General features: G+C 41.7%; 1 protein-coding gene across 2 annotated transcripts in view; it reads left to right on the plus strand.

Annotated features, from left to right (window-relative positions):
- Positions 1–19228, plus strand: part of si:dkey-97m3.1 (fatty acyl-CoA reductase 1) — a 77938-nt gene that overhangs the window by 40101 nt on the left and 18609 nt on the right. For both annotated transcript variants that reach the window (XM_055006509.1, XM_055006510.1), the window contains exons 3-5: positions 9686–9861; positions 18049–18228; positions 18800–18977. In XM_055006509.1, coding sequence (XP_054862484.1) covers positions 9686–9861; positions 18049–18228; positions 18800–18977 — 534 coding nt within the window. The remainder of the gene's footprint in view (positions 1–9685; positions 9862–18048; positions 18229–18799; positions 18978–19228) is intronic.

Genomic DNA, 19228 nt, shown 5'->3' on the forward strand with positions numbered 1-19228 from the left:
GCTAATCTGAGGTAGCTTGGCATGCGATGCAGCAGGCAGGCGGGCTGAAAGGCGACCGATAGCCCTACCACTCCTCCCAAGAGAGAGGGGCAAGAGGGAACTGGTGATTTTGCATATAATTAGGCTGCAGTTTGAGACAAATTAGCACATTGAATGTTGCTGTTGAAGTCATTAGGGCAGTGCAGACATGCGTAGTGGAGACTCTGTTCTTCTGGGGGACCACTGCAGCCCTGCCCACTGCTGAGCATCTGCCAACCAGCTTCTCTCTTGCCGTATACGTATGGCTTCACAGATATCTATGGCAGGAGGCACTGTGAGATGTAATGTAGTGGTTACTGAGGCCACAGTGCCTCATCATCATCAGCTACATGAAAATCTATAAGAGGTGAGACACATACTCTTTTATGTCCGTCATCTCTGGCTGCATTTTATGTCATTGTAGAGCAGGGGTGCCAAACATGTGGCCCGTGGGCCAAAACCAGGCCGCCAGAGGGTCTAATCCGGCCCCCGGGACGACTTTGTAAAGTGTAAAAATTACAGAGAAGACATTAACTGTAGATTGTAAATTTGTAAAACAATGAATTTAAAATAATTTCTAGATCATGACAAGTTGTTTTGATCATAAATTAAAATGCTAGATTGTTCATTATTGTTTTGTCATTTTGTGTCTCATGTTAGTAATATTTTGTCTTGTTTTTGATTGCTTTGATTTTACTGGTCACTTGAGATCAAATTGGGCTGAATGTGGCCCCTGAACTAAAATGAGTTTGACACCCCTGTCATAGACAGCATGGATATCTCCATCTCCAGCTTTTGTCTCCTGTTTACTAACATTGGCAAAGTAAAGCGTGACGTCAGAGTTGGTAGATCCGCGTGATACAGCAGGGGGAAATCCGAGAATTCGGATCTCAAACGTAATATTCGGATACCACCACAACACCCAAATATTTGGGTCCTGCCCTAATAGTTTTACAGGACCCTATGAGCTTCACTGAGCTACTAACCAGTGTGTGCTTCTCTCCTGCTCCCTGTGCTCGTTTATACTGCAATATAGTACAGCTGAATTCCCAGTAAAGCTGTTCTCGTTTGCATATTTATCAGTTTCTGTTGTTAGCCAACAGTACAAGGATGAAATAGAGACTGAATTGTAGAGCATTAAGATGATGCAACATGTTAACCAGCAGTGATCTGTTAGCCATTTTCAAGTTACTGCACTGCCGAAATGCTGATTTCATGAACTTTTTCAACAAACTCACCAACTGCAAGGACAAAAATAAAGAACAGATGGCATCAGATGAACCTTGGACATCTGTGTAACATGACTACTGTAAACTCTCAAATGATAGGTGATATTCAAACAATGGCACAGAGTATTCTGTTGACAGCACAAACAAATCAAGGCCTGTAAAATAACCTGTAACCTCCATTGACTCCCAGTAAACTAACATAATGTACATCAGAGATAAGATAAAACTTAATTAATCCTGGAGGAAACTGTTGCTAGCTAAGTGGCTGTTGTTGAGCTTCTGACTTGAACTTCATTTTTCTCCAATCGGAGGTTCTGACAGCAAAGAGAATCCGCTAATTCTTTATGGTATTTAATGAGAGCACAAAGGCTTGCAGCACATATAATCTCCATCTTATTTCCGTTCGTCTGCTCTTGGAGGAGAAATAAAATTCTCCTCGACTCAGCATGAGGTCATTGTTTAAAAGACTGGAATGCTAAGCCGGCGGCACACCGAATGCCAAGCCCCAGAAACTGTACATTTGCTGTCACTGTAAACCTTATTACTCTCTTCATATTGATCTTTTCAATTGAGTTGTGTACAGTGATAGCCCGGAGCCAGACACAAGAAAACCCTCCATTTTCATTAGTTTGCTTTGATGAGCTGTTCCCTGCAATCCATGATCAGCCCTCTAAGCTCTTAAGAAGCTGTGGGATTCAGGGCTGAAAGAGTTGAATGGAGAAAGTGGGCATTGTCTCTGTTAAGTGGACCAGTCGTGAAATGTAATGCTGTTTGGAGGAGGTATTCACTTTAAGATAAACCAGAACGCTTGGTTCCACTTGCAAATCAAGTTGTGTGCTTTACGTTGCTTTTTTGCCCCTTTACATTTAGCAAGTTTTCTTGGTACCCAATGTATACGCAAGGCTCACCATTTGTTAGCTAATTAGTAATAAATCCATGCAGCTCAGCAGCTAGTGAGGGTTTTGTTCAGGAGTTTAAATGTGTAGTGATACAAGACGGTTAAATCTGTGTGTTTACCCCACTGGGAGGCTCTAAGGGAGGTGAGGACAGGGGCGGGTTGAAGAGAGGATGGAGACGAACCTTCTTCTCCTTAATATGCTGCCAGCCTCGGGGGTTAGTCTTGTCTGTCCTCCTTCACAACTTCCCATTTGTCCTCGCATTTCTGACTTCTCCTGAGGCTTAGCGTTTCCTTCTTAGCATGGGGCCTAGTCATTTCCACAGTCAGGAGAGAAAACCTCCTTTGCATCTGAGCAAAATGATGATCTGCATCATCCACCTGATGCAGCACCTTCTGTGCAGATTCTCGCTGTCGACGGTGCTGGAGGAGTTCTGGTTTTTACACTGTCTTTTTTGGGAAAAAAACACTTCTCTTTTCTCTGTAGTACAGCTCACATCCTATTATTCGGCTAATTTAGACAGTGCTCGTCAGGAAATGGAGGTCAGCGCTGAGGGTACCGACGTTAATTGCTTCTTTCTGACACACTTTGGCAGACATCGCCTGGCTACTGTAAATTTTCCTACTCCGATTGGCGCCGTCCGGTGTGCTCAGCAGGGAAAGGTGCAGACGGAAGCTGAATTTCAGAGATTAGAATGTTAAAAATGAGCAGAAAAGGGGGGACATTGGCTGTGCTTTTCAAAATACAAGCACACACAGCATTGTCAGGCAGCCGTTTCATGCGCTTTAGGGTCAAGATACTGAACCTGATTACTGAATAAGAGTGCTGTAGCAAGAGAAGAGAGGCAGTTAGAGGGGTAATTGTTCTCCCTGTTGCAGCAGTGGACCCTTTTAACTATGAACCCCAAAGCAGTTTGTGGATGTTTATTACTCATAGTGGGCACATTTTTCACTGCAATGTTACAATCCTGCACATTTATGGAAACAGATATTTCTATATTTTTAGTTGAAACGTCAGAACTAACCATGGTTAGTAGACGAAACTCACACATTTTATGGTTCTTGGAATGTTTTTGGGTTTTTTTGTTTTTTTGGCAAGGAACCATATATGGGAACTTCATTGCCCTTGAATTGCAACATGAAAATTAAAAATTTTGAAAAATGTCACAAAATTGAAGTCTTATATTCTCCAATAACACTCTAGGGTTGAAAATTTGAACTTCAAAGTATTTCAATGAGTGCGCTTTAAAGGGTTAAGACAAAAGGTTAATTTTTGGCCATTTTTGACATTGAGAGTCTGTTAATTTTCCTTGTAAGCATTGCTTCACAGATAAGTAGTTCATAGACCGTTGGAATGGTTGTTACTCTATTTCCACTAATGTTACTGTGTTTGTTTTTATGAGAAATGGTGTCATTTTGGTGGTGTTTTATTGTTTTTTTCAGATAATATGTCCTCATAACCTGTCAGCCAGTTTTGGGTAGTGTTTCATACATTTGTGTGCACCAGTAGACATGAAGACGTTGCATGAGGTGGCACTTTCATAAAGTTCTGGAAACTACACCCCACCTCCAATGTATGAAAGATATGGAGGCAGGGGACCCTTTGTGGAAAGTATATTGAACCTCGTGTCTCGCGTCTCCAGCAGGGATCACCAGACTGTCAGAGACGTTATTCTACACCTGAGTTCCAGTGTGAACAGCTCGGCCATCATTAGCTCTGCTTCACAATGTGACCCATTGTGACCCGACATTTCGGCACCATAACCTTCTCTGACAAAGAAAACACTTTCCTCGCAAGTTTCTCACAACTTTGGAACCTCCTTTACTTTTATCTTGCTCTCTCTTTTTGTCGTCTCTTTGCTCCGGGGAAAAGGTCTGCACGGAGGGAGCCGTGAAAAGAGTGGAGCCCAGTTAAAGGGCAGTTAGCGAGAAGAGAGGCTGTCTAAATGGCATCTCGGGTTGCTGGGCTGAAAGGAAAGTGCCATTAGTGTTGGGTTTCTGTGAAAGTCCACAGAGTGGCTGCTTCAAGCACTCTTGATGGGAGATTTATTGCCCTCAGGGTCTTAAAATTGACAGTGTCCGGCGCTGAGGAAGGACAAATGGAGGCCGCATGTACTAGCCAGCCACCTCTACAGGTTAAACCAAAGGAAAATCACTTTGTAGCTAAAGGCCATGACTCTGTCTCTGTCTGACTGACCACAAGATGCACTAAGACTAAACCACTTGTGGTTCGGCTGCAGCAGTGGATGTGAGGATGCTTTTTGCTCTCGCTCGGCGTCGCAGACTGAACTATTGTCCTCCTGTACAAGGCAGTTTGCTCGCTGACATCCGTGGGTCGGAGGAGGGTGCGGTGGTAAATGCGAGCGGTGGAAGGCTGGCACAAGACCACTCATCACCCAAAGAGCCTTTTTTACAAAACAACGGCCCAATCCCACAGTGCCGTTCTCCGCCTGTGCCCGTAACAAAGAGCTCTCTGAAGCCCACATTGTACAGCCTCATTCACCCCCTTTGACCCTGATGCACTCTCTCCATTCTGGGTCGTTTGTATAATTTAACTTTGGCTTAGCGGTGCTTCAGAAATATCTTTTTTTGCCACACGTAGATAGAATACTCATGCTAGGATTTTAGTGCGAGTTGTAGTCACAGAATCCACTAAAAAGTTGTTTAATTTTTTTATCCTTCAGGCGTACGGTAGATGGTAGAAGCTCAGTCCTCATTCACTGCACAGTCCTGCGTGTCGTAGCAGGTGCAGATTTTCACAACTCGCTGAAGTAACCGACGAGAGAGAAGTGAGAAGGTTGGAGAGAAATGAGAAGCGTCTTGCTCTGAGCTGCACATGTAGCCATGCCTGCCGCTAGTTATAAGGCAGAGGAGCGAGTAGTTTGTGGTAACATTTTTCTGCTTTTCAAAAGGAGAATCTCTTCAACACTTTGCAGAAGGATGACACCAGTGAATTGCTAAATTCTCCTTATTGAGTAAATGCTAAACTTCCTGTGTTTGGTTCATTGTGGTAAAGTACAGCTTTACCAAATAGTTTAAAAGTTCATCCAACGTGTCACTTGTCGCTTTCGATATTTTACGCAACATTACAGGGAAGTATAGCAAAGACTGTGTAGGAAAGATGTGATGCAAATGCTGCTGTTACTGCAGAGCTGTTCAGCAGATTTCTAGAAACTTTACAGGCTTTTTTCCATTTGAGATTTTCAGTGAAGACTTAAAGTGTAAACCTATATTGCCAGATATTCTTGGTCTCTGTTCAATATTAAATTCATTTGTTTGTCTTGTCTATTGTGCAGTTTAAATGAATAGTCAAGTATCTTTACTTGAAATATTAAAAATAATAATAAAAATTATTGTGTTATTACAGTAAATAATTATTGAAATCCACTGATATAAAACATCTGATTGTGATGCATTTTTCAGCTATTCCTCCAGCTATTATTGTGGATTTTTTTTTTACTGTGCATAACGAAATAATGCAATTTATTAATAACAAATAAAGACATGAAAGTAAAGTCTCAGTGCTCCTAACAACTGCATATGTAAGTGTATTGTGTCTTTATTTTGGCTGCCAATGCGTTGTCTTTATCTTAGCTCACATGCACCTTGGAAAACTGCCCATTTTCTGCAGAAACCTGTCATTCTGGTGCAGATCCACCCAACGCAGCCCATAGTAGCTGTCTGCCTGCCACACAGCCAATGCCAAATATCCCCAACTGGCACTTAATCGGCCTGATTAATCTGCCGACTAATCGGTCTAGCACTACTATGAGTCAGTTCCCATTCAATCCATCATTTCTGTCTGGCTGCAGCATTTAGGAGGGTTCTTCATTCAGCTATTTCTGGTGTTGGCTCGTTGCTGAAGTGGTTTTCTCCAAACCTCATGAATGACAGTATCACTACCGGTGTGATGTGTTGCCTCGTTTGAGCATTTGTGAAAACAGTCTAGGTGTTTTTAGACAGGTGATGTTGCCTCAGCATCTCAGATAGCAGCCTTCTCCACACCTCTTTTGCTAGATACACTGTGATCTGGAAGTTGTAATGTGGAAATGATAAACTGAGGCATAATATTGCTGAAATTGACCTTATTTTTCGTAAGAAATTTCAGAATGTTCATAATGTTTTGTAAAAAGATAATTCCTTAAATTTGAACATTTTTAGAATGTACTTTTTGGCACCAAAACAAAGGAAAAATTTGGAGTTGTTGTTGTTATTTATAGGTTATTATGCTTTGATTTTATTGGTGAGGCCCACTGGAGATCAAATCAGGCTGAATTAAAATGAGTTTGACACCACTGGTCTGGTACATTACAGGACACAAAGCCTTAAGTAGAGTTTGCTTCTTTTTTCAGTCAACTTTTTCTGAAGACTTGTGGTACTTGTGGGAAATATGACGAAGCCTCTGCTACAGTCTGGGCGATTTGTTGTTGCTGCCAAGCTACACACCCTAAAGAGGAAGTTGAACCGAGGTCACTACATGACATCAACCGCTCCGTGAATCATACAGTAACGAGGGAACAGTTTGTGCAGCGAAACACATTCTGGTTTGGTATTTTTGGAAAGATTTTTGTCAGAAAGCCGCACATTAAATCTCTTCTTCTACTGCTGCTCTCTGCCGACTCCCCGCCGCTGACACTGCCAGCTGTTGGCCTGGAGCAGAGGGAGGGAAACACTATTATTTCTGCATTACATAATATTAACAGCACTACACTGTCATGCAGAAAGTATTGCTTGCATCGCGCTCCACCACTTAGGAATGGTTTTCTGGCATTTGCATACTGTACATCAGGGCTTGTGCCTAACATGGGCAGCGTGGCGTTGGAGTGTTTGGAAGGGATGGCTTTGCAAAGCAGAAGATTGATGAGGACACAGAACATGAATATAAACAGCTGTTAGGAGCTGTTTAATTCAACATCTGTCCTCCTCAGCAAGAGAGCGCTGCTTGCTAGGACAGCTGACACGTACACGGCAGCAATTTCATAACGGATAGCACGCACTTTGATGGCAATCCCTTCACTTCATCTCTCACTCCCCCTCTTTTTTATTCCTTCTCATGCTATCCTTTACTGTCTCTGTAAATATCTGTACACAGCCGCCAGAAATATCAGCCATGTTGGCAGCAATGCAGTCCTGATAAGAGCTGCACAGAAGAAAAAATTTTTAAAAATGCATGACGCAATATGACATCCGACTCCTGTGCCTGTTGGATAGCGTCTCCTGAAACAACACAGTGGCTTCATGTACGATCCTGCAGGGACTCTGGTGCAGCACTCGGCTCTCTGCAGGGTGTTAGGCAGCCAGACATGAGCTGCTAAATCTAGACGAGAGTTCACATAATCCCCCCTCCATGTTGGAATGTCGACCGCGGCCCTCGGTTAGCAAACAGCAGTGTAAACAGGTGGGATAATATCACACAAGCGGGGCTTTGTGTCGGGTTACACGTGTGTCATAGCGAATGTGTCGCGAACAGAGGGACAAATGTTCAGGGTTCCACCGTCAGATGAGGGTCAGAGGTGCTTTTTGCATGTATAGAACTGATAATGTTATGTGTACAACTGGGAGTGCATGTCTTCCTGCAATGAAGCGATTAGTTTTCCAAGCTGAGTCAGAAACCCGGGTGTTTGCATTAAGACGTTTATCAGGAAACGCTCCTCAGTGTGACTCATAGTACAAATGAATAAAACCTGCAGCAGCCGAGCTTCTACTGGACTACATGTGCACCTTAATCCAACATGTCACACCTGCAGCCTGTGTAAATATCAGCACAGGTGTATCTCCTTTTAGTTGAAGCAGCTGATTAGTCAGAAGTAGCTAATTAACCAATGAAGACTATGATCAGTATGTGCAGTTCCTTTACTGACTCATTGTCTTGATGTAACAGGTCCTGCAATTAACTCTTTTCTGACGCTGATTTGAATCAGAATCAGAAAGCCTTTATTGCCAAGTGAGTACACACAAGGAATTTGACTTGGTGTGCAGAGAGCAGTGCCTAGCAGCAACAACCGACAGTAAAAGAACAAATAAACAAATCTAAATATGTGAATTCTAAATAAGAAATGCTACAAATGTAAATATAAGCAGTACTGTGTTAAACTGGGGTAATAAATTAGAATATTTTTAAAATACAGTATTGCACATGAGGTTTGAATACTGTATATGTTTGAATATTGAATACTTGTGCATCTATTTGAAATTGTGTTTCCATGTTTAGGTGTTTTAGTTGCTGCCATTGGGGCTGGGAAATATAACGATATACACTCAGTTAGTGTAGGTCATATCATCACTGTATAAAGCAGAATCACAGCTTGAAACAATGCAATGAGCAAATCATAATGGCAATTAGTCCCCAATAACGGTTGACCCAGCAGAACCTGGACATTTTGACTCACTCTGGGCTCATTTCTGATTGTAATATAAAGTCCAGCACTTCTATGGAAGGTAGAAATCAACAATAGGTACTTACTGCAGCATAAAAAAATGATAAATGCCATAAATCTTTTTTGTTAAACAAAACTTGGAAAAACCTGGAATTGACATTTACTGTCCACAGATGCCATCAAAACAGGAGAAAAAAAAAGTAGTGTGGATATTTACAACTTCCATTTACAATGCATGATTCCTAACCGTGTTGTATAAACACAGCCAGCTGTTGACCCGAGAAGTCCCAGACTTTTTGTTGCGTGACTGTTGGTTCCAGCTGGTTCACAGAATTTATCTTTTTCATGACAGAATCTGGTTTGAGCAGATGATTTGTTTTTGCTGAAGTTTTTAATTGAGGTTTGATGAAGTTTCCTAACAGCATGTCACAGCGATTAGTTCAAGGACTGTCGGAAGGCTAAAAATTCTACAAGTGTTCTGTTTTTAAAGTTTGTGCCTCTGATGAATGGTGTCATCTTGTTTTTGGGAGATATAAATAAATGGGTCAATATATATTTGCAGGACTTTTCGTATCATATTTGACATTTTTGCTGTTTTCAGGCCTAAAATCAACATGGCCGCCTATAACCAAACACCACAAAACCTGTCAATCTGCTGCTCCTACATACTGTATGTTTATACATATTTTTAAACCTAATTTTCTGTCCTTTTAGTGAGATGTGGGTGTCTGGGTTTGGTAGTCAGACATGGTGACCGTGTGAGAGAAAGTCGTACATTTTCATTTGCTGCGTCTCTGCCAGCAGCCTAAACATCACGGCTGACTGACCCTCATGGCTGACCCGTATTATATCATCCGTGTTTCTTGTTTTCAGGAAATAGAAACACTGAGATTCTTCAGATCAGAAATAAATCTGGTGATGATATAGAACCTAACGGGGTTACATTTCTCCTTGAGGCGATTATACAAAGCAACACCTTTGGTGTATCTGCTCACTTGAGATGATTTGCATTCATTGTCATGCTATTTTAGCGCTTAGCTGTCGCAGTTTGAATCACTTTCAACTGTCCTCCAGCTATTGTGCTTGACGAGTCGAATTATAACCGTTTATGGTGATGCGTTATTCTGCTGATGAATTGGTTCACATATCGATTTGTTTTCTGGCAGCTTTTCGACCGAGTGAGGGAGGACAACCCCGACTTCCACCAGAAGATCATCCCAATCAGCAGCGAGCTGATGCAGCCCGGCCTGGCCATCAGCCCGGAGGACGTGGAGAAGCTCACGGCCTGCATCAACATCGTCTTCCACTGCGCCGCCACCATCCGCTTCGACGAGCCGCTCAAGTGAGAATCACACATCATACATGAATGCAAACACGCTCTGTGCTAAAAATAGATCCACTGATTCATTCAGTGCTTTTTACTGCTGCTACACTTCATTGCAGCATTTTGGCGTATCACCACACCAAATAACTAACCAAAGACAGACAGAGCATCTCTTTACTGTTGGGTTAAAGTTCCTTATAGCAGGAACTTCCTACTGTGAAGCTGCAGTCAGAGGATATGCAACTCATTGAGCCAACAAAATAGTTTTATTGGTTTAACCCTCGTGTCGTCCTGCGGGTCAAATTTGACCCATTTTAAAGTTTGAAAATGTGGGGAAAAAAATATTTTCACAGTGAAAACTTGCAAATTTTCAACATTTTTGGGAAATTTTTGAACATTTTTTGGTGGACAAAAAGAAATGTTTAAAAAAATGCTTCTTTAAGAATATTCAGAAAAAAATCAACCAAAGTCCAACGAATTTCGCTGGATTTTGGTTGATTTTTTTCTGAATATTCTTAAAGAAAATGTTAGAACTTTTACTGATATATATGGAATCACTTTAGATTTTTTCGAAATTTTTTTTTTTAGATTTTTATTTATTTTTTGAAAATATTTCCTTTTTTTTTTTTTTTTTTTTACATTTTTTATTTCTTGCCAAATCTGGGGATTTTTTTAAATAAAACTTTTAAGGGAAACTTTTAAGGAATTATTGGAATTTTCTTCCTGAAGATTTTGCAAGTTTTTATAAATTTGGGGATTTTTTTGCTGAATTTTTGGATTTTCTTCAGACAAGGGAACAATATTTTTTGGTGCCCATAAATGAAGACAACAGGAGGGTTAAAGTAAAGGGGAAGTGCAGCAGGATGAGGATGTTGAGAAAGCTACCGTTTGTTTTTAAAAAAAAAAAAAAAAAAGAAAACACCCACAGTGTGGAGTGGCCACAGTTTGCATCAAATCAGAAGATATTGAATTTTCCAGTCATAATAGGTCTTGTAGGGGTTTGGATCTCCCAGGTAGAATCAGTGCTGTGATCCTTATTAGTGCTGCTGACATGTAGGAGCTGATTCAGATGTCGAGTCCTCGTACTTGAGTGCTGTTTCCAGCCAGCGAGTCGGTTTGTGTAAATGGACTGTGATATGTTCAGAGGGTCCTATATGCCTGACTGAACCCGGTGAACTGAGTGGACCTCGGGCGACTGCACCGTTATTGAATTCTGTTGGGTTCAGTGTATTATATTGTATTATGGTGACCTAGTTATTTTGTTCTTTTGTGGCTGATGTGCTGATGCTCTTTTCCAACTGATCAGTCCTGGAATACACTGTCAGAACCAGCATCACTCTATCCTGTCTTCAGTGTTACATAGTCTGGGTTGTGGGATGGCTGCCATTGGTGTTTTATATCATTATATACTCCTTCAGATGCCCACCTGTATCAATGGGGAAATCCTTAGAATTTATAAATGGCAGAAAATGAGAAGAAATCTAAGAATACACACAGTCTGTATGTGAGACTTCAAGGTGACAGCGTCTGGTGTGAATGATGCAAAGAAGCATTTTTAAATGAAACTACACCAGAGGTAGATGCATCAGAGGCTGAATCAGCCACAGATGATAATGTTTGCACGCTGCAAATCCACTGTCCCAAAAAATGTGTCATGGACTAAAGTTATGCTTTGCAGCTTCACAGCACAACACAACCTGACCACCTGACAGAAGTTTTACCACAAACGGGTTGATGATCCTCCCGTCTGGCAGAAAGTCTCAAAACTATTTTGACTGAATTTGAACAAACAGGCAATTTGTTAGAATTAAAGATAACATATTGTGAACCTTTTTAGCAAAGTAATGAAAGTCTCACGTCCCCTCAGTTCAAAATACTGCAAAGACGGTTCATTTCACCTTAACTGTGTAACTCCTGATTTTAGTTGTGTTCTAAATGGTCTGTTTCAGTCTCTGTAGCTTTAAATGCATTTGAGCTGCTGCTGTCCGTACTTGCTTCAGGAAGAAAACTCTCTCTGCGTCTTTAATTGAAAGCACGGAGCAACACGGTTGACTGCATGGCAGGTGGCACAGACATCAGTGAGTGTTTGAGAGGAGGAATTTCTATGGCTTTTAACTTTGTCTTCATTTTACATGAAAATATTCAGAATTCAGAAAACCTAAAAAACATACGTACAAAAACATACATCAGAGCGCCAGTTAACATTTTTACCGGGCTGTGTGTGAATTCTCAAGAAACTTTTGGCACATTTCGCCAAGTGCATTTAACCGTCATCAATAATCCAGTTGCTGTCTGCTTTGGCTCTCTGTCATCAGGCCCAGCAGGCAAAAGATTAAAGAGAAGCGAAACATCCCTGACCTTACTTTTAATATTTTAATAATATACTTCTCTGGGAATATTGCCTTTGGACAGCGCTAGCAGCTGATGCCAACAGGCCCCAGCGCAGACTACACTGAAGTCTGGTGGTATATCCAAACATGTTCTACTTGTTTCTCTCACAGCATACATACGCAGGCAATGGATTGGGCATGTTCCTTCATGTAGATGAGTTTCATGCAATTTTTGTTAGTTTGAAGGGTGCAGAAAGAAATAACATTTCTGCTCGAAGTCCTGAGGAATTCAGAATGAGTTCACAATTTTGCTTCCCTGTTTCCTTAAATGTAGCGTTCCAAACTACAGTCAGTTTCTAGGCTTCAAGTTCTTCCAGTAATTACATTTTTCATTGAACTTTATAGTCCTTTACTGCCCAAACATGGCTAGAAGTAGAGAGACCTTACTTTATTGAACAAAAATCAAGAAACTGGAATCAATATGTCCAACATCTTTCCAAGTGTTCACAAATGTTGCCAATGCAGGAAAAAAAATGGTGACTTTTTGATATTGTACTGAAACACACCACAACTGGACCAGCATGCAACGCGGTGCGTTTCACATAGACAGTGAATGGGATCTGAGAAATTGTTGGATGTAATGGACACGTACCTTCACTGTAACTATGACAACGAGTGGACGCTATGTCAGCTGCCTGCATCAATTCACTACCCGCTCCATATTTCAGTCACGCAATTCGGTATCCGTACATACACTTAACACACGCCTGTGCTCACCCCAATGTAATTTTTTAATTATTTAGTTTGTGGGTAGATCTATATTAAATGGCCAGATTCTATGTTGCCATGATTTCTGAATACACAAATTGAGGAATGAACAGTCTTGGAGTACTGCACTCTCTGAGATGCTCTGATCCAGTCCTCTATTGATCACAGTTTAGCCCATGTTGAACTGTCTCAGATCCTTACACTAAACCATTTTCCTGCTTCTAACACATCAACTTCAACGTCTGCCAACTAACACTGATAGCTGCCTGTCTTTGGTTTTAATGTTGTGGCTGATCGGTGTATACATTTGCTTAAAAAAACACCACGATTCACAAGGGCTTATTTCTGTAAAACAAGCCGGCGTCCACATGCCGGCACTAGTGAATGCAGATGATTTATGTGTGAGGTGGCATTGAGCTGCTCTTAAAGAAGAGGGTGTTTTTGGAGGCGTGGCGCTCTGAGTGGCAGCTCAGTCGGGATAAAGCTGCTGCTCTGCTCTCCACACAGATTTATATTGATCTGTTCCTGCTTTCATGTCTCCTGCTGTCCTGCTGTGGCTTCCTGACAGACTGTCCCATCTCTCTCTGAGTGGCCTTCATCTTTCTTTTTTCTTTTCTTCTCTCTGCATCTGTCTTTCAGTCCCATGTTCACTGTTTCCCTCTCTTCCCTCCCCTCTCCGTCGTCTCAGTCATTACTCTTGTGTAGCGGCCGGCAGCCTTGTAAGCAGAGCAGGGCGATAAATCAGACCGCTGAAAGTTTGAGACTCGGCCCAGGGCTTTTCAGGCTGACACCTCAGCCGGTCTTCATCTCCGGCACGTCTTTACCCACACTTAAAGGATCAATTCTGTTTATTAACATTCGGATAGGATTTTATGTAGCTTTGGCTCTTTGCTCCTCTATCTGTAATAATATTACTGTGTCACTGAAGTAATCGCTGAGATTTGTGACTGCAGCAACAAACGTCACTGATTTTATAGAAACCAGGCTAATCTGGAGTGAAAACGAAGATTTAAAGTGGTAAAAGCAGAGCTGTTTTTTCCAAGTCCTGATTAGTCTAATCACAAATCTCTATATGACCTGTTTTGTTCTTTTAGATTTAGGAATAATTGAGTGATTCATTCAATATATCTGGGCCATGTTGTCCATACTGGCTTTCTGTCACACTTTAATGCTTTCAACAGTGGAATCATAAGTCAAATACTATATTGGATTTATGTTGTACTGAATGGCAGCCTGCCCTAAATGCTAGTTATTGGGCTCTGTAGCTCACGCCCATGGATGAGTAGTAATCACCCATGAAAAACTGGAGATCTGGGGACGGTGTAGTCAAACTCCACCTTTTTCGGTCACATTACTCATATCCAAAGCAATGAATTTGACAATAGTATCTGTTCTCTCTGTCTTTGTTTTCTCCGTTTTCGTGCAGTCTGTCCTAGAGTTTTGAGTGTGGTGGAGGATGTAGCTAACTGTAATGTCTGGGGATGGATGAGTTATTGTGGACTACTCTACATTTTTCTAATGCCAATAACTGCCTTTAGCCCTCAGTGCTCCCACATTACTCCTTAAGTTTCATTTGAATTACATGTTTTTAGTATGTGTTATGTTACTGTTTAAACTGATGGTCAAAGCAGCTTCATCATATTATGAATATTTGCTACTTTGTTCTGTTACAAAGCAGGCATTCTTACTTTTGTGTATTATTTTAATCAAACTTTTTTTGCACAAAAAACAAATGGACAAACACTGCACACAAACCCACAGAACAGAACCAGAACCAAACTCTGTATTCAAACAGTATAATGTCCTCAGTGCAGATTGGCTTTCAGAAAAATCAGATGCCTGAGCTTGGATGGGTTAATACGATTCATTCTTTCAGTGAGTGTCTGCCCAGTTCTTGAGAAGATTCTCTCAGATGGAACAGAAGTTGCCGAAGTTGGTGCATCTCCTGTATCTCTTTCATCAAAGAGCCTCCACACAGCAGAAGTTTGTGGCTCCTCCTCTAATGGTGGAGGTGGTGGCTGCTGGGGGAACGTTTTGCTGCTGCTGCACTTATTCTCTGAAGTGCCTTGAAAACAGCTCTGTTGTCACTGAAAGCAAGTTTCTTAAACCTAGGATCCAGTATCGTGGTTTCTATGAGGACAGTGTTGAACTCCATACTCCATTATAAAAGTTGGGAGTCGCCTCTCAGTTGATGGCAGTCGGTTCTTCTGATTCACTACGAAGCATCGGCTCTTAAAGCTGCATCTTTTGCGCATGACACATCGCTGCAGGCTCCATTCTTTCCAGCACTGTCTGCAGCACATGTTGCAGAGCACAACAGTAGTCTGGAGTCAAGCACTATGTTCACAGTGAAATACACCTCTGGAAAATTAATCATTCTCAATATTACTCTGACATATATATCAGGGTTTCTGCAGGGCATCAAAAAGCATTAATAGTCATTAAGTTGATTTTGTGAAAATGAAGGCCTTAAATGGCATTAAAAATAATTAAATTTGATTCTCAGTGGCATTAAAAATTCTTTCTGCACTTTTCAAGAAAATATTTGACTATAAAGATATTTAATTATAAACTGTGATTCATCAGATATGTGCATCTGCGTAAACATGCTGAACCATTGTGATAATTGTTCCGGCCGGTCGGGTACAATTGCCAAAAACTGCATGTTTTTTAAAGTGTCCGGCAGGCTGGACCAGGTGGAGGAGAGCTGGGAAATGGGGAAACGCAAATTCCAGCAAAAATGGCTAGAAAACGTGGATTTCAGAGAATGACTGCAGCCTGTTGGTGATCAGGGATTGTTTCCGGATTCAGAAATAGTGAAATGTAGGGATAGTTTTCATTTAAAAATCATCTTTTATAGAAAAAAAAACACACCTGTGTAATTTGTTGAGTTCACGGCCGTGGCATTAAAATTTTTACAGTATGGCATTAAAGTGGCATTAAAAAGTATTAAGTTTGACTGATTGATATCTGCAGAAACCCTGTATATATATCAGGGTTATTTTACTGTCTGAATCTTTGTGTTAGGCGCAAAAACCCAGTATCGGTTGGGCTCTAATATTTACACAGGAACGGTGGCTACAACTATCAACTATAATAGCATTGAAAAATACGGATGCTTTGTTTCGGATCAGAGCTTTACAGGTTTGTTAGATTTGAATCAGCAAAGCTAAAGACAGATGGCTGATGAGTCAGCTGCAGGGAAGGTGTACCCATCTCTCCCTTGCATATGGACCCAGAAGGTGGTGGAAGATGAGACGCCCACACAGAGCCCATCCTCCGATACCCATCCTCATCATCATCATCATCATCATCGTCATCGTCATCCTCCTGCTGTCACAGCTTCGCTCCCTCCACATTGCTGCAAACAACCTGACCACACCTGACTCACCCTGCCGGCCCGGTCGCCCACAACTCACCGACATGCTCCATACATCTGTCTCCGCCTCTCACTTTTTCTGTCGCAAACGCACCTCCTGAGCGCCGCCCACGCCGAGCCGGAGAGGCAGCATGTCTTGCAGCGTGTGGCTCCACTGACCGTCGCTTTTTCTGGCTGTCGCCTCGGGCCGAATGGATGTTATTGCAGTCCTGCTGTAGAGTTGACACAGATCCACTGCTGAATGCTGAGGTTTATCAAGTGAAACGCGTCGGTGTGTGGCCTACTGGAGTTCATCATTCTGGAAAAAATTACATTCTGTGTCTCTTACTGGGGTTAGGATTTTGTTTCCGCAATTGTGAAGGGAAGGCAGTTTATAGCAATAAATGTTGCCTTTGTGAATCTTATTTTTGTCCAGGCAAGAGCAGAACAAATGTGCTTCCTCCTCCAAACTGTGAATTAGTCAATTACTCAACCCAGAGAAAACCATTGATGGGTATTTTTCACTGTTTTTTGGACTATTTCTCCTGTTTTCAGAAGAACAAATCTCATTATTTCTGCCCCTCTGCTAATGCACCTTCTTCACTTGCTGTAATGCAGTCTTATCATTTATTGATGCAATTAGTGTGGAAATTGGCAGCACTCGGTTGGATGCAGCCACTAAGGCAAATGTGGCAGAATTGTCAAGTCATTCGATTGCATAAGTTTGTTTTTGATGTGTTTAAAGTTTCAAGAATGAGCAGCATCCTCTATGTTTAACCCTCGTGTCGTCCTGCAGGTCAAATTGACCCGTTTATAAGTTTGAAAAATGTGGAGAAAAAAATTTTTCGCAATGAAACTTTTGATGTCCACATTTTCAACATTTTTGAGGAATTTTTCGCTGGATTTTGGTTGATTCTTTTTGTGTGAATGTTCTTAAAGAAAATATTAGAAATTTTACTGATGTATATGTAATCACTTTAGATATTTCAAGGATTTTTTTTTGGAAGATTTTTACTCATTTTTCGAAAATATTTATAAGAATTTTCTTGCCAAATTTGGGGGATTTTTTTTTTTTTAATTAAATTTTTAAAGGAAACTTTTAAGCAATTATTGGAATTTTCTTCCTGCAGGTTTTGCAAATTTTCAGAAATTTGGGGAATTTTTTTGCAGAATTTTAAAAAAATTTTCAGACAAGGAAACTATATTTTTGGTGCCTGTAAATAAAGACAACAGGAGGATTAAGGAGAAATGACAAAATGGCACAAAAAACAAGCAGCAGAATTCATTGTGCAGCCATGGAGATGCTCATAGCTCCATTAGTTTGAGCTGGAAAGAGTGATCAGTGAAAATGATGAAACCAACACATTGGAGAAGAGGAGCAGATGTTTGCTCTTTTTATTTCTCTCTGGTTCTGCCTCGTCCTCGCTCCCCCTCCTCTGTTGTATTTCATGTTTCCCCATCCAGTCGTGTCATCCTGCGTTCTCCAGCTTAAAATCATTTCCTGCAGATTCCTATGAGTTGGCAAATTCTCATCAGAAAGGAACGCTCGGTAGTCGACAAACAAACGTTCATGCATGCAAATGCTCGGAGATGTTAGCAAACACACACAAAGCCTCTTCTCCACACACACTTAATCCAAAGCACACAAACTTTTACCGCCCACACACGCACATACTCTCATTCGTACATCCTTTCCTCCCACACAGACACACACAGTCTTCAACGCTGTATCTCTGCTTCCTCCTGCAGACACGCCCTGCAGCTGAATGTGATCGCCACACAGCAGCTCCTCAGCCTGGCCCAGCAGATGCACCACCTCGAGGCCTTCATTCACATCTCCACCGCCTATGCAAACTGCAACCGCAAGTACATCGACGAGGTCATCTACCCGCCGCCCGTCGAGCCCAAGAAGCTCATCGAGTCCCTCGAGTGAGTGAACGGAGGACAAGCTTTTGTTCCCCCCAAAGACAACTAATCAATTCCTGTCCAGTAAGAAAATCTTGAAAGGATGATTCAAAAACGTGTCTTCTGCCACACCAGCCACAGTCTTCATGATAGGGTTTGTACAAAAGATCAATAAATGACTAATGAATAAAACATTTTTTTTTACATCTAGGACACATATGGCTGCATTTGCGCCGTGTTGAGTACCAGTAATTAAAAGAATTCATGGTGGTAAAGGATGAGTCAGTCTACATGGAGGCACCCTGCCTCACGCGAAATTAAGAGCACCTTTGATAGTTGAAGTGACAGATTCAGACGCCTTGTAGTGTTGAAGCTGTGCCTTTTGCACTCCAAGAAAAACCTGGTGTCACGACACGTGGGCCGAATATAAAGCTGACACTTAAAGTAAATCTCTTGGTACGGCCACAAAACACACAACTGACAAAAACTTTATCTTAATTAATATTTCTGCTCATCTGTGGATTAAAAGGTGGCTCAGCGCTTCAGTGTTGTTCATGTTTTTTTCTCTGACTGAGCTCTTGACTGCTGGCTTCAGGTGGATGGATGATGGCATCGTGCGGGACATCACGCCGCGACTCATCGGCAACAGGCCCAACACGTACACCTACACCAAAGCCCTGGCCGAGTACGTGGTGCAGCAGGAGCAAGACAAGCTCAACATCGGCATCATCAGACCCTCCATAGTGGGAGCCAGCTGGCAGGAGCCCTTTCCTGTGAGTCCCCGAATATCCTCCTCTTTTCTCCCCAAGTGAAAATAATGGTGAAGCATCGTGTGAACGGTGAAGCTCATTCTGCTGCCGGTGGCGAACGTTAATCAAAATGTTTGACACCCATAAATGATTCAGTCACCATTTCTAGATCCCCCGCTCATCATGCGTCCTCCTGTGACAGTAAAGCGAATGGAAATAAGATATTGATCGATGTAACCCTGCTCAGGTCAATACTGCTCCCCTGTGGCTTTTAT

Source organism: Amphiprion ocellaris, chromosome 21 (genome assembly GCF_022539595.1).
Source record: "Amphiprion ocellaris isolate individual 3 ecotype Okinawa chromosome 21, ASM2253959v1, whole genome shotgun sequence".
In the NCBI taxonomy this organism is placed as follows: Eukaryota; Metazoa; Chordata; class Actinopteri; family Pomacentridae; genus Amphiprion; species Amphiprion ocellaris.